Here is a 14,532-nt window from a genome sequence, read left to right as displayed (position 1 = left end):
AGGTTAATTAACACCATTTTAATGGGTAAACACCTGGTATTTAAACATGCGTCACAAGCCATGTTTCCATCCACATGTTTTTATCCGAATTAAGTGATATCGAATGAAAAATGCGTTATGGAAACAGTAAAATTCGATTGAATTTCATGAATATCGACTCAAAAGAAATACGTTCGATCTCATCGGATTTTATCTTGATCGATATATGGCTTATTCGATAAACCCTGATGAAAACGTTATTTGCCGAATAAATAATAATTTGCAATTAAGGTTAAGGTCCTTATGGTTGCAAAGAAGAAAAAGTTTTAGGTCATTTCCGCTCTGGTGGCACACATGGCGTGTGTCAACAAAGTCAGATGTAAGTGGACAAACGACGAGACGAGATTCATTTTAAATTAAATTTACCAGAGAAAATAACGGCTATTTTAGAGCTGAAGATCTTTGCACGAACCCGACGGGTTCGGTCGGATTCGGGCTTCATTTCTAACATTTTACACGGGCTCGTGCTCCGCCTTTGCACGGTAGGCTAAATGAGCGGTCAAGTTCAATGCTGCTGCTGAATGCCACAGCGCAGGACCACGCTGAAGCCATTTACAGTGGATTTAATAATTTCCTCAACAAAAATGTAGCCTAATCTTGGTGAGTAAAGGTTTTTTAATGTATAAATTAGTCTTAAATACATAATTTAGACAGAGGATATAGACTAATGTTGGCATTAATGTAAAGAAAGTGCCGAAGCAAATACCACGGAACCTTTATCTTAATTTCGTTATTCCCAAATAACCATCTTATTCAGAATGTATTATCTTAATTTAATTCGTTAAGAAATAATTGTTTTTGTTGGCATGTTGGCCTATAATGTTGCATATGCCTATTTAGAACGAGATTTTACGATGTTACAGATGACTTTTTTTTCTTTGTTTCAACTTCCAAGTGACGTGTAGCCCAGTTAGTCATTAATAAATAATGTAAACCTGTGTAAATTACTCATTCTTGATAAAAGCTGTTTGTGTGCGCAAATTTAAATAATGTATGGCTGTAAACGGGTTCGGGCTTTTAAAAAGCTGTCAATCTAAATGTACTTTCGGGTTCGGGCTGCATTCTGTCGGGCTCCGGTCATTTCAGGCCCGATTACAGCTATATTTTAGATAGGAAAAATCTAAGAAATGCCATAATTTATCAGGAACTGGCGAAGGAGTCCAACAATGGTTATGACAAGACGTGGGACGTCCTCCGGAGTAAATGAGGCGCTCAAACAGCGATACGTGTTTCAAAAAAGAGAGTTATCTCGCAACGGTGCCGGAGGGAAAATAAAAGCAAATTCGACCTTGATGAGATGGATCCTCGGCCAAAGAACCCTCGTAGCTTCATTGGCTTCCAATATTAACAACTCTAAAGATATTTTTTCGTTCTCATTTACGTTAAGAATTGATCCGGACTATCATTTCACGTTAATGCCTCCGTTGTCGTTGGGCATTTACATGCATCTGAATCATCATAGCAATTAACGTAATTTTCTTATTATTATAGCTTGATATGTCGCTATCAGCTCAGCTGGCACATAAGCACTTATAACTTGTGAAATGGCACAAATTTGTCTAGCAAAACTTTGTTCGAAAATGTTTGCTTGAATATTGTGCGATTCAGTGCGAAAATGAATGGAAACACCTTCAAATGTCTCAAATCAATTCGATATACCAATTTGATCGCAAACCAGCATGTGACGTCATTACGCACAGGTTTTTATTCGCTTTAAAGCCGTTGGATGGAAACACACTTTCACCAGCTTTATTCGCATAAGTTTTTTTTTTACCGAACTTTAGATAATTCGATTGACAAGTGGATGGAAACTTAGCTACAGACACTTAACTGTGATTTCATGTGACATCGATACAGATAATTATTTAATAAATCACGACCTCTACGTTAATGAGACGTTTAGCGCTCATATTTACAACTTTGTACACATCCAATTAACAAACTAATTGACACATTCACTTTTTAAAAAGTTTCAAATCAACAAAGCAAATCACAATTAAACTTACCTCGTTGGGTTAATCATCTGTTGAAATATGACCCTTTAATCAACTGTTGTATAAATACATAGGGGTTTCCGAAATTCCCGTACCAACATACGTAAACAGTACAGTAGCCAAAGGGATTCGTTGACGTTTAAAAGGCATTGTTTTATTTTCACGTGGTTTTATTTAACTAATGAAGTTAATAAACAGCGTTCGAGGTCAATGTTACGTTTCATTAAGCTGTCTTTACGTTGAAATTAATTATTTTTCTGGCGCCGTTTACTTCCGGGTTTGTGTTTACGTTTTTTTCAAAGTTACGATGGATTTTTAATTTAGTTTTAATTAATTTTATCTAACTGCTCTTAACGTTAGGGTGCTAATTCTCTTTCGACAGTGTTCAATGTTACGTTTATCATTTATTAATTTTTAGCGCCGGTCACTTCCGGTTTTCAGTTGCGCTCTCTCTTAACCCTCTGGGGTCTAAGGGGTTTTTAGGGCCCTGGAGAAGTTTTGACATGCACTGACATTTGTGCTTTTTTCAGTTGCCTAAAAACATAATAATGGCAAAAGTCTTATAACACTGTGTTCAGCACAAACTGGGCTACTATATTATATGATCAACATGTATGTACATGTTTGTATTTTTGAGAGAAAAATGTTTATGCGTGGTTTTTGAAAAAGCTAAATTTTTAAGTGACTGATATAAATAAATAAAAAACCATACTAAACATGTTTTCCCAAGACTTTTCAAAACAGGATCTAGTAGTCTAGAGTTTTTTCTTTAAAATGATGTGAAAATCATTCGGCTTACTCGTTTACTTAAGACAATATATTGATTTACAATTTCAAAGTCACTTTTTGGTTAGGAAGGCAATATGCAAGGAGGCTGGAAGCTCTTGAATAGTCTGTGATTGACAGCTGAAGAACAAAACACTTGCATAATGAGCTGCATAATGAGCCTTTAGGCAGTAAGACGACGCCTTGTTACGTGTTTGTTTGTGAAAGCAACACAAAGAAATGCCTTCCCATGTGTGATCCTGCGTTAAATAAACTTACTGTGCAGAGATATACGCGAACAAACAGGGTTTTAGATGTGTTTAGATGCATCTTAATACAAAAGGGCGTCAAATTTGAGGCATTGTGCGTTTGGCCATCGACTGCGTCTGACGGAAGCACAAAGAAAACAGCGCCTGGAAATAACTTATAGCATATTTTACAAATTTACCACAAAGCGCGTCAAATATGAGGCATCGTGTGTTTGTGTGTGCGTTTGGACATCGATCCCGTCACACTGACGAAGCACACACTCGCATCTGTTTAGAGATAACTTTATGCGAGTAAACAAGTAGATGTGATGTTTATAATCGCATATTTTATAATGATACCACAAAGCGCGTCAAATTTGAGGTATTTGTGTGTGCGTTTGGACGTCGATCGCGTCTGTTTGATGAAGCACACACACTCGCGTCTGGAGATAACTTAAGTTACAGTATGAGGCAGTAAACAAGTAGATGTCATGTTTCCAACACTCGGATTAAAACTCAACACATCACTGAATGGCTACAGAGACGGAGTCTCCATTGACTGGGGTTGACTAATGAATATGGATGATCTCTGCTCTTCTCTTCAATGGAGCGGGGCGTGGCTCATTATAGATAATCCAGTAACACGAGAAAGAAGGTACATCTCCCTCTTCTAACACAGTTAACAACGAATTACAATATTTGTTTTCGATTTCACTTACATCTTCCAAAAGCAGACGTTCCAAGCATTATGTAGACATGTATCTTTTGTTTATATGACAAGTATTCGTTAAGTTACAGTTAATTTTTCTGACGTGTTTCTGAAAGGACTTCACTGAGGGAGACAGAACAAAACACGCATCATGTTTATTTTCTTAATTTTGCGAAAAGCACAACATTCAGTTTTTATTGGGAGTGGACAGATAAAAACTAGACACTTTAACGTTTTAAATGATGTATAAATCATATCTGTATGTCCAAAATCAGCAGAGTTATCTAACTCTCTTTGCGGAGTGATTGAAAAATAAAGACTTTGCGGCGCCCGCGCCGCCGTCGACCCCAGAGTGTTAACGTTATTCTATCAATTTTTTTGACGTTATTAATTTTCTTTTGGCCAAAGGCTTATTACCTTTCACTCAATATTAGTCTTTAAGTGTTATTTGTTGGTGTTTTTAATTCGTTAACTGTTTAATTATTGTTTCAGATTAGTTTTTCTTATGTGTTTTCGTTTGGATTCGTTTCTAATGAATGTATTTATTAATAATAAATGTGAGTGTTTAATTAAATCTATCTTGGTTTGATTTTTTTATGTACCTGTAATTTATTCAAAACCAGAAATGAGGACAAGTCAGACAATTGAACATTTGAACGTTTATTAATAACAAAAAACACATATATCACATTAATAGAACTGATTTAAAAAACACATTAATGGAACTGAATAAAAACATATTATTTGACATTATTCAAATGTCTATTTTTTCATTTCCCTTAGTGCCCGCTGCACCTTAGCCCGCGCACGACTCGCTTTGGCCAAGCCAGACAGTTGGTAAGACGCAATAGGTCTCCTCACCGGCGACCCCTTCGCCGGCGACACCTTCAGAGGTGACAGGACCACCATGGGTTTCCTCCTGGTGGTCCTGACAGGTCTTTTAGGCCGTGCTGCCGGCTCGGGGGCTGTCGGCTCGGGGGCTGTCGGCTCGGACGTGGCGGGCTCTGAGGCGGCGGGCTCTGAGGCTGCGGGCTCTGAGGCGGCTGGCTCGGAGGTGGCCGGTTCCTGGGCTGCGAGTTCCGGAGACTCAGCCGGCCGAGGGGACGACCCCGCCGAGGACGGCACGACCGACGGCTTTGAGGAGGAGGCTGCCACCGAGCTCTCGGGCTCAAGGTGGGTGGGGTACTCTTCCAAGCTCTAAAATGCAAGACAGAGAAAGAAGTTAGCATCAACACAAACACCTCGTTGACACGAATGAGACACACAAAAGACAACTAACCGAGGGAGACTCAAGTGAAGATACCCCTGACTCCTGATATGTCACGGGCTCCTCCTCCGAGCTGCTCGTCGAAGGCGGGGAGTCGGGCGGAGAGGCGGCCCTCTTTGTCCGCTTGGCCTTCGCGCCGTGCTTGCTCTTGGCCCGCCTCTTGGTGGGCTGCTGCTCCTCCTCGGCCGGCTTAGATGGTGACACCTCCACCCCCATCAACGCCTCCTCGAACAACCGGCGATGCTCCACGGCCTGCCTTGAACTCAAATTGGAGGTGTCGTGGCACATAAACTTTGCCACTTTCTGCCGGTTGTCCGGGTTGTGCACGTTCCTCGTACACATGGTACGTCGCGAGAAGACGTACAATTTAGAAATCGACGATAGCAAACAGGTTATGCACTTACGTGGGTGGCGATGGAGGTGCGGATGTCAGTGAATGTGGGCTTGCCGGGGAGTCCCATGGACACCCAAGCTCCCTGGAAGTAGTTATTTAAATTCTTACAGGGGTTGGATGTCGAGGTGAAAAAAAAGTAGACAGCCTGTGGCCCGCCCACCAGGTCTTCTCGCAGCGCCAGGAACCTCCGGAACCAGTGGTACTCCTCCTTGGTAAGTGAGAGCTGCGCCGGACCAAAGGCCTGGTTGGTCTTGTGGAGCGAGATCTGTGAAAACACGGAGAAGAGAGTTAGTGAGCAAGACGTTTGAAAGGCGTGAGCATTTCAGATCTGCGCTAAGGAAAACGCTCATGTTTATCAGGTAGGAGCCTGTGCTGTCGGACTTGACGGCTTTCTCCACCTCTTTTATGGTCAGGTTTTGGAAAACACCTAACCTGTGACCATAAATCGAGGCAAAGTAAGCCGTCAAGTGGCCGTACAGCACAAACTGGGTCTTCTGGCTCCTGTCCTCCTCCAGTTGATCTGTGGATACAAAAGCACATGTCAGTAAAACCGAGCGGTCGAAAAGGACGCGAGGCAAAGGGTTTAGCGACTTCGACCTACCCGGGATCAGCCTCCGGTTTTTAGCGCGGCACTTCCGAAGCACCGCCTTGGAGATAAGCCGACCCTCCTTTGCCTGCTTAACTCCAATTTGGTGCATCGTCACACCGCGCTTCAGCCCTTTAACTCATTCACCGCCAGCCTTTTTGAGAAAAGTTGCCCACCTGCATTTTTGTGATTTTAACAAAATTTTCACAAAATTCCTTGCAGGATAAATTATTTTCTATAAATATATAAACATACAAATTATATCAAATTAAAGAACACACCCTCTGCTTTCAAACAAGCAATAAACAAACAAACAAACAAAATGGGGAAAAAACGTTTCATTATATATTTACTTTTTCTACTTAATTTAACCACTGAAATATTGATATTTCTCTTCAAAAATACAACATTTTGAGCAAAAAGCTTAAAAAATTGCGTTTTTGTAAAGAAATTTATGTTAGAGATCAGACTCAGAATGACTATCAAACATAAAGAGAGTTAAAATAAAACGTTATATTTTTTAAACTTCCGTTTTTTATAAATTCGTTTTGGCGCCATCTGGTGGATGTTAGCGATATTACACTTTCACTTTGAAATTCGTCCAGAAAGGCATACTTATTAGTTAAATATGAACTCATAAATGACGAGATAACTCATCAATGGCGGTGAATGAGTTAAGAAGACCCCTCACCTCCCGCCGGATGCCCAGCATGGCCCTCTTAGACAGGTCGACAGAGGGGTCTCGGCCACATAGTCAACGAATTGGGCCACGTTCTTCAAGTAATGGTTGGCGGTTGTCTCTGCCACCTTTGTTGCCCTGAGGCTGCTCACCCACCTGCGGACACACACAAAGAAAGAGAAACGAGAGCTGGTTAGTCGCGAGCCGCCGACGTCGAGACGACAGCGGAGAAATGGAGCGAAACTCACTTCCTGATGCGCTAGTGGTCGTCCAGGAACGTGAGGGTGGTGAGCCGGCTCTTGCCCTCGGCCATGAAGGCCAGGAAGGACCGGATCCTGTACACCTTCCCCCCCACATTCTCCTTGAGCTTCATGGAGGGTTCGGAGCCCTCCTGATACCTCCGGTACGCCTCCAGGAGATCGTCTGGAGAGGGAGAGAGAGAAAGAGACAAACGTTAACGTTATAGACAATCGACGGGTGGATTCTGCTGGAAAGAAGGACCGATACTCACTCAGAACGGCCACGTGGTCCGGGAAGTGGGGCATCTCTACCTCTTCCTGCTGGGCTTCCGTCTCGGGGGCGATAGCGGAGGAAGGGCCGGGCGCGTCCTCTTGAGAAGCTGAAGGCGGTGACAAGGGTGCCTGCTCCTCGTCAGGCTCCTGGAGAGCTTCCAGGAGCTTCTTAGTCACCCCCCTCAGCTGCTGGGAAGGCTTCTGGCTGGCGGGTCACCTCTTGCAAGGTGGAAGAGAGGGTGTCAATTTGGGCGTTCAGGTCCGCCACCTGCCTCTTGTGGCGCAACCTGAGCCTCCGGCATGCCTCAGAGCCACAGTCCTGCGGGTCCTCCTCCTCTTCCTTGCCGGAGGGCTTCGGTGCCTCGCCCTCGGCCTGCTCTCCTTCCACCTGCAGGTCGAGGGTGAAGACCATGGCCACCGGCGGGTTGGTCGCTCTGAGGGCAGCAAGCTGGGTGACGTTCTTTTCCTTCTTACACTTTGCGAAGGCCAGCCGGCGAGCCTTAGCCGTCAATTCCGAGTGCCCGTGGAGGTGCCGGTCCATCCGCATAACCTCCTTCTCGCACCCAGGGACAGGGCAATGTCCTTTACGGACGTTGACCCTGCCAGACTCGAGCGCGAGAAGGAGTCGTCTTTCCTCCAAGTTCCTCACCGCATGAGTCACCTTGAGGTGCTGACTCAGCTCAATAGCATCCAGCTGCAGCCCCGCAGACTCACCTCCGGCTAGACACCAGTGGCTGGACACCAGTGGATAGACAGCCTACGTCATTTCCGTTTCAACGCTAATTTCCGTTTTCACCGCTGGATGAACAGCAATTTTATTTTCCTATTTTCGCCTCTGGATTTACATATATTTATTTTATATTTTCACATCTGGATTGATATATATTTTATGGATTCACCTCTGGATTGACAGCATGTTTATTTTATATTTAGACAGCATTCTTTGCAGGCTTAATTGCACACGTCTTTTCTGTATTGTCATTTTACTTTTATGACTTAACATATATAAAATATATGTGCAAATTGAAATTTGATCTTTATCATATCTCTTTAAATAAAACAATTCTCAATGACATGCTTAATATTATAACATCAATAATTCATGCAAACTGCATTCACAAGAACCACCTTGAAAATATATATTGTTCAGATCATATCACTATTTTTTGTGACTTAAATTCAGCCTAGATCAATGGACTATAATGTTTTGTCAATACAACAGACTTGTACATGTTAATTGACCACAGTTTTTTGCCTTGCCCATTTGGATATTCAATTATTATTTTTTTGTAAATGTAACCACTTCTGTTTTTAAAATATACGTAGATTCACATGATCAAACAATCCAGATCAAATTAATACTTCATGGTTTTGCAATATTTATTGGAATTTACTCAATCTAATTAGTAATATCAGAATATAAAAACATACACAGTTCCAAATAAACTATTCCACACTGTTCACACCACAACTCATTTCTGCCCCCTAAAACTGGCAGTCTGGGCAATGCTCAAGAAATTCAGTGTCGGAATAAAACCCTCGCAGTTCTCCACGCCTTCCGTTCCCACAGTACCCCACCCAGTTTTTGAAAAAACATTTGCAATTTCTGCATTCTATAATTTTATAGGGGACACACATATCTCTAACAGCCTGGGGGAGTTTTCTGACATTCACCACACCTAAAGCAAAAACAGATGTACAATTTGATTAGAATGAGCATGTTTATATTTAACTATATTAGAGTACAAATGTTGATTCAATGCCAATACAGAAATTAAAAATTTATTAAAAACTTACTCTCCAGCCAAGCATAATGGGCCCGGTGTCTAAACTCTAGACTGCTCACCACATCCCTCAAGGCTGTACATGTTAATGCCAGGGTAAGGTAGGCGGCATCTCCGTCTGAGAGAATCACCTCTAGACAAACCATACATGTACACAATTATTCATTCAATTTTTTTAAGGTTACCTGTAAAAGCAGGGAAGTGCCTGGATCCTTGTTGAAGAGATTAAATTACATATTGAGAAATCATATTTCCCCAGCAAACATGCTCAATGAATAACACATTTACAAAATACAGTGTAATGCTCTCTATAGTGATGCTTCAAATACATACAAGGGACTCAGGACGAGTCTCTAGCTTGTGGTGCTTCTCTGCCTTCTTGGTGTATGCATGTTCCTTAGAAACAATTAAATTCATAAAATGAAGAACAATGATGAACTTACAACTACAATTTAATGTCGTTTAAAAAGGTGCACTTGACAGTGTAACAATAAATTACTCACTTACTTGCATGATTTGTTCCAGTTTCCGTTTCCTCGGAATGCGGAAAACTGGCTGAAGTTTCCCCATAACCACAGCCTTTGCCATGTCTGTCCAGTGAGCAAACTTTCTACCATGCCTGCAAACAGAGACAATAATTCCCTGGCACCAGCTCCTGTATGTACTGTATAAATATAAACTGAAAATAATTTTTGTAAACATGTGCAGGTAGGGGCAGAATGAAATTCATTAAGTGAGTGAGTGAGTATGTATATCTATACATTAGCACCATTTTGAATAATCCAAAACCACATTATTAAAACATATAAGACAGTACCCTTCCAAGTCCAGGTTCTCCATAACGATGACACACCACCACCTTCTGAGTTCAGCCATGTCATGCTGTAGTTTCAGAACAGTTTCAATTAGACAGGATTTAATTTTAATATTTTTTCTTGAAGGCAAAAACATCAAAGTTTGCAATTAAAATTCAAATACTTACAATGGAGAAATCAAAAGGAGAGTTTGTCACTATATACCATGCGTACTGAAATACAAAAAAGTGAGAAAAAAAAATAAGTCTAGAACTTTGACATAAGGTTATAAACACTTAATACATTTGTAAAATCTGACCATCAAAATGAAGATGCCACAGTCATTCCCGTAAGGTTGTGGAGGAAGTCCCTATTTCAAGAGAAAATAAAACATGATCAGTTCCAAAACTGGAAACATGACATATTCCAATCATTCACCTTATTGGTTGGAAAACACTGCTTAAAAACTATTACCTTTATGTCAATGCCAGTTCTCTCTGTCCAAATCCCATTCACCAGACTTTTTGCAAGGTCACTAAGAAACCAAAATCAAAAATGTAGTCTTACTAAATACATAAACACACACACACGGACCAAGGAACATGGCCAGAAACACGCAAAAACAGAACATACTATATGGTCAGCAGAACAGGACCATTAGGTAAAATCTATAGGTCAGGGGAACGTGACTGCCAAATAACATGTATTTCTCAGATGACCTTATAACATTTTGATATCCCTCATGTTGAAACCCTTGTGGTTTGTATGGATATTTGGAGTCCAGTAACAAGATTTCTTGTTGTTGTGGTCTCAAAACCTATAGAGAACATGCACTCTTGGTGAAAAGTAGATAACTTAGTGACAATAGAACAATGACCTAGCAGACTAACACTCCCAATGATGTGAACTAACCAAACATTACATTGTTAGAATTAAAAATATAAGATTAACATTTTAATATTATTTCATTGTCTATGGATTAAATCCTGCGTACATGTTAACCAGTCACCAACTGTGTCAAGTATGGATTAAATCCTTGCCCAGTTGACAAGGGCTGTGGGCAGAGCATTTCAACATTTCATATATAAAGCACCAGGAAAGTGATATTATCAATTAATGATGTGTTGATATGAAACACGGGCCAATAGCACATTAAACCTATGTTTATCCTCATGGCTTGTAATATACACAATAGGAACTAAGTTTGCATAACTTACACACAGCGTGTAGTGCCCAGGGGTCCACAAAGGAATAATCAAGGCATCTTTCATGTGCGAATTCACCTAATTACAAGAGGCAAAACAATTGTGCTGTCATGTACTAAAAGGATGAGGGTGGTTAAATACTGGTCAACACTTTTGTTGATGAAACTGAAATCCTTACATGTCATCCTTACTTCTACTTTAATTTAGCATCAGACGACATACATAGTTGCTAGAGCAAACAGGAATTATCAAAAAACATAGCTAACTAACAAACTCTCGTGTGCAAAGACAACCTAACTTAGCATTTTAGACTATTCTCTGCTAAGACTGTTCTATGATATCTCGTTAACTGGGTACAATCTTCACACATCCAAGTTTAAAAAAAAACTTATTTACAATATTAAATCATACCACTCAAAGAACGATTTAATTGGAAAATCTATTGTAGCATCCTAGCTCTAGAATTAAAGCACACCAGAGTTCACTAAAACCTTTAAAAAACACGACACAGTACCTTAAAAACAAAACGACTTTTTAACTAGCTAGTTTGTGCATTTGAATTCTCATATGACCTATAAATAATCGACAGTTTATTATTTTTTCTTACCGCTGACATCTTGGCGCGTAAACTTTGAAAACTGAATACGATACGGAAATGACGACACGGAAATGACGTATGTTGTCCAGCCACTGGTGTCTAGCGAGGAGTGAGTCTGCGGGGCTGCAGCTGGATGCCTCTCACTCAGCTGGGAATATGTTTTTTTGCAGATTGGGCAATCAGACGTCATCTTTGCTTGCTTATTAATTGAACTCGAGTCTCTCCGACTCTCACAGGCCGAGAAAAAGAGCCTCAAACTTTGGGCCCCTTCTCTGGCAAAACCATTTGAGGCTAAACCGTTAAAGAGCCCATATGCGACTTTTTAAGAAAAAAAAAACAATTTCAGACCGGGAATGACGCAGAGATGTGGGGGTGGTGTCGTCGCCCCACTCACATCGACCCAACCCCCAAGTCTCTGGGACCTCCCCTTCCAAAGATATAGCGATTTTTTTCTCGTATTCAGATGCCCATAGCTCCGCCCACGAGAGAGACACGCCCGCGTACTCAGACTCCTCGTAAAGGTCCGGCCCAGGGCTTTCCAACGAACCCAAGCTCAAGTGTCTCGGACCTTGCTCGGCTGAGAAAAAGAGCACTACACTTTGGCCTATTTCACATGTTTTCAAACACAACAAAAAGTCCAACCTTTTTTTTTCAACGGTTCAAATGGCCGTAGCTCCGCCCCCGATTGGGCTACGCCCTCGGACTCGTTGGAAAGTACTAGTGCGGGCCTTTCCGACGAACCCTAAGTCGAGTGTCTAAGACCTTCCTCGGTCAAGAAATAGAGCCATGAACATAAGCCTTTTTCGTACATTTTCAAAAACGAAAAACTATATCTCGGCGAGGGAACGTCGTAGAGACTCGAGGCTGGTGTCGTTCGAAAAGTCTCTCTGAGCCCTTCAAAAGGCCCCCACCCCCGAGTCTCTAGGACCTCCACTTCCGGAGATATAAAAAATGAGCTTTTACATTCAAATGCTCGTATCTCCGCCCCCGAGAGTGGCCTTGACATTGAGCTCGAGTGCCTACGACCTTCCTAGGCTAAGTAAACGAGCTCTGAAAACAAGCCTTTTTCATAAATTTTCAAAACTCAAAAACTATATCTCGACGAAGGAACGTCCTAGAGACTCGAGGCTGGTGTTGTTCGAAAGGTCTCTCCGAGCCCTTACAACGACCCCACCCCCGAATCTCTAGGACCTTCCCTTCCGGAGATATAAAAAATTAGCTTATTCATTCAAATCGCCATAGCTCCGCCCCCGAGAGTGGCACGCCCTCGAGATCGCGTCCGTTTGTAAACAATGCGAAAGTTTTTCAATCCGAAGCGTGCAGTCTGCTAATGTTGCTTAACGTTACTGTATGTTGGCTGAACTGCACAAGCCATGAGCATATTAAGTTACATGATAGCAAATATAAATTGTATAAATTAACTGTTAACGTTACTTACTTCTAATCCAGCAGTGCGTTCTCCATTGTTCTTCTTAGGTAATGTTAAAGATAAATGCTTCTCTTCCTCAATGTCCAGACATAAATGAAGATATTCCTTACGTGTGTGAATAACGTTTATAATCCAAACATGCGGTAAAAAGTCTTTAAATCTGATCAAACTTTACGCTTTGCTTGTTATGGTTGAACAGCTCGTGTCTTCATTACCATGTCAACAGCTGTGGGCGTGACCAAATTAAAGATAATGAAGTCAGCTAGGAAAAACGGTACTCTCTTTACTTCAATGCAGATTACATAAACTGGCAATATTTGTTTTCGATTATACTTAGCTTGTTTAAAAGTAGACATTTCAGGCTTTCTTTGGATGTGTGTATCATGCTTGTGTGACGAGTAATCGCGGAGTTTCAATTGATTTTTGTAACGTGTTTTGAGAGACAGCTGGCAGAGACAGAAATGTCTGCATGGACACCCTGTTTATTTTCTTTATTTGACAAAAACACAAAGATCTGTTGTTATTGTGAATGAACACATATTAAAGAAGACCCTTAACCGTATCAAATGATGTCAAACACGTAAGTGTATGATTATTAATGATGGAGTATTTTAAGTTGATTCTGCCATGATAAGGAAAAAACACGTCAAAACGCGGCCCCGTGTTTTTGGACCCCAGGGGGTTAATAGGAAAGTGTTTTTCCTCAAAGTTGGTTTGAACTTTTCATCTGTCCTGCTAATGAATGTGTCCTTGCTGTTAAAAACTACTTTGCCCAACCATTCACCCTCTTCTTCACACCTCTCACAACTGTGATATCCAGTGTGGCAAATAATGTTTTTTAAGAAAGCTCTTGCTGGGGCATCACAAATAAAAGCTTTTATGTGCACCTGTATGGCATTTCCATTGTGCTGGAGTCCACTTTCTCTTAATCTGTTAATCTCTTCTACCAGGTCTTGGACATAGTCCTCCAATGGTTCTGGTTTTGACTTGCCACTAAACAGGCAGACGATAAAAGGCTCAAATCCGTCAACCTTTGCCAGCATGGGTCAGAATTGAGCAGCACTGGATTTAAATAATGGCACACCATCAACATTAATAGTGACAGCAATGTGGTCTGGTGAAGCTGGGGACTGCAGAAGTGTGCGGCGTATACCAGTTTCCAAACCATAGTATATGTATTCACCGCTACATTTTGCCTGACGTTCCACTACTTTTGGAGTAGAAAGTAGTGTACGCGAGTCCTTGGGCAGTTCATTGTGACCATGTTTGTGAAGAACTTTAAGCAAGTCATTGAGGGACTTGTGTGTTTGATTGTTGGTCACTGCCCAATCAGCCAAGTCACTACGTAGGTCCAGTCTGTTTTCATTTTGGTGTCCATCAGCTACTTCATCTGCCTCTTCCATTACTTCGTCTTCTGTGTCAGAACCTTCAACACTGTATCTTTCTTGATCCCTGCCATGAGCCATTACATCAAACTCGTCATCAAGATTGGCCATGTACTGCTCATCCATTAACCAGGGTTCCCGCGG

The 14,532-nt window shown here is 41.4% G+C and overlaps 2 protein-coding genes across 12 annotated transcripts; both read right to left on the bottom strand.

Annotated features, from left to right (window-relative positions):
- Positions 1 to 3,374: 3,374 nt before the first annotated feature.
- On the bottom strand, positions 3,375 to 5,364 carry LOC129447508 (uncharacterized). The gene is made up of 2 exons (XM_073873665.1): positions 5,035 to 5,364; positions 3,375 to 4,952 (listed from the first exon to the last, which is right to left on the bottom strand). Exons 1-2 carry the CDS (start codon positions 5,362 to 5,364, stop codon positions 4,518 to 4,520), a joined length of 765 nt encoding a protein of 254 aa, XP_073729766.1. The 3' UTR covers positions 3,375 to 4,517.
- Positions 5,365 to 8,210: 2,846 nt separating this feature from the next.
- On the bottom strand, positions 8,211 to 13,663 carry LOC141368975 (uncharacterized). Of its 11 annotated transcripts, none has more exons than XR_012372386.1 (11): positions 11,584 to 12,230; positions 10,989 to 11,054; positions 10,491 to 10,588; positions 10,246 to 10,306; positions 10,091 to 10,141; positions 9,960 to 10,004; positions 9,795 to 9,859; positions 9,481 to 9,596; positions 9,311 to 9,373; positions 8,991 to 9,189; positions 8,211 to 8,872 (listed from the first exon to the last, which is right to left on the bottom strand). XR_012372386.1 is itself a non-coding variant. In XM_073873840.1 (10 exons), exons 1-9 carry the CDS (start codon positions 11,590 to 11,592, stop codon positions 9,020 to 9,022), a joined length of 594 nt encoding a protein of 197 aa, XP_073729941.1. In that variant the 5' UTR covers positions 11,593 to 12,203; the 3' UTR covers positions 8,211 to 8,872; positions 8,991 to 9,019. The 11 variants fall into 11 exon arrangements, 5 of the variants coding, with proteins under 5 accessions (XP_073729941.1, XP_073729945.1, XP_073729943.1 ...); XR_012372388.1 differs by having other exon boundaries at positions 9,489 to 9,596; positions 11,584 to 12,227; XR_012372383.1 differs by having other exon boundaries at positions 9,485 to 9,596; positions 11,584 to 12,199.
- Between the last annotated feature and the right edge of the window lie 869 nt (positions 13,664 to 14,532).

The sequence above is a fragment of the Misgurnus anguillicaudatus genome, chromosome 12 (assembly GCF_027580225.2).
Source record: "Misgurnus anguillicaudatus chromosome 12, ASM2758022v2, whole genome shotgun sequence".
NCBI lineage: Eukaryota > Metazoa > Chordata > Actinopteri > Cypriniformes > Cobitidae > Misgurnus > Misgurnus anguillicaudatus.
This window is presented reverse-complemented; position numbering and strand designations above follow the sequence as displayed.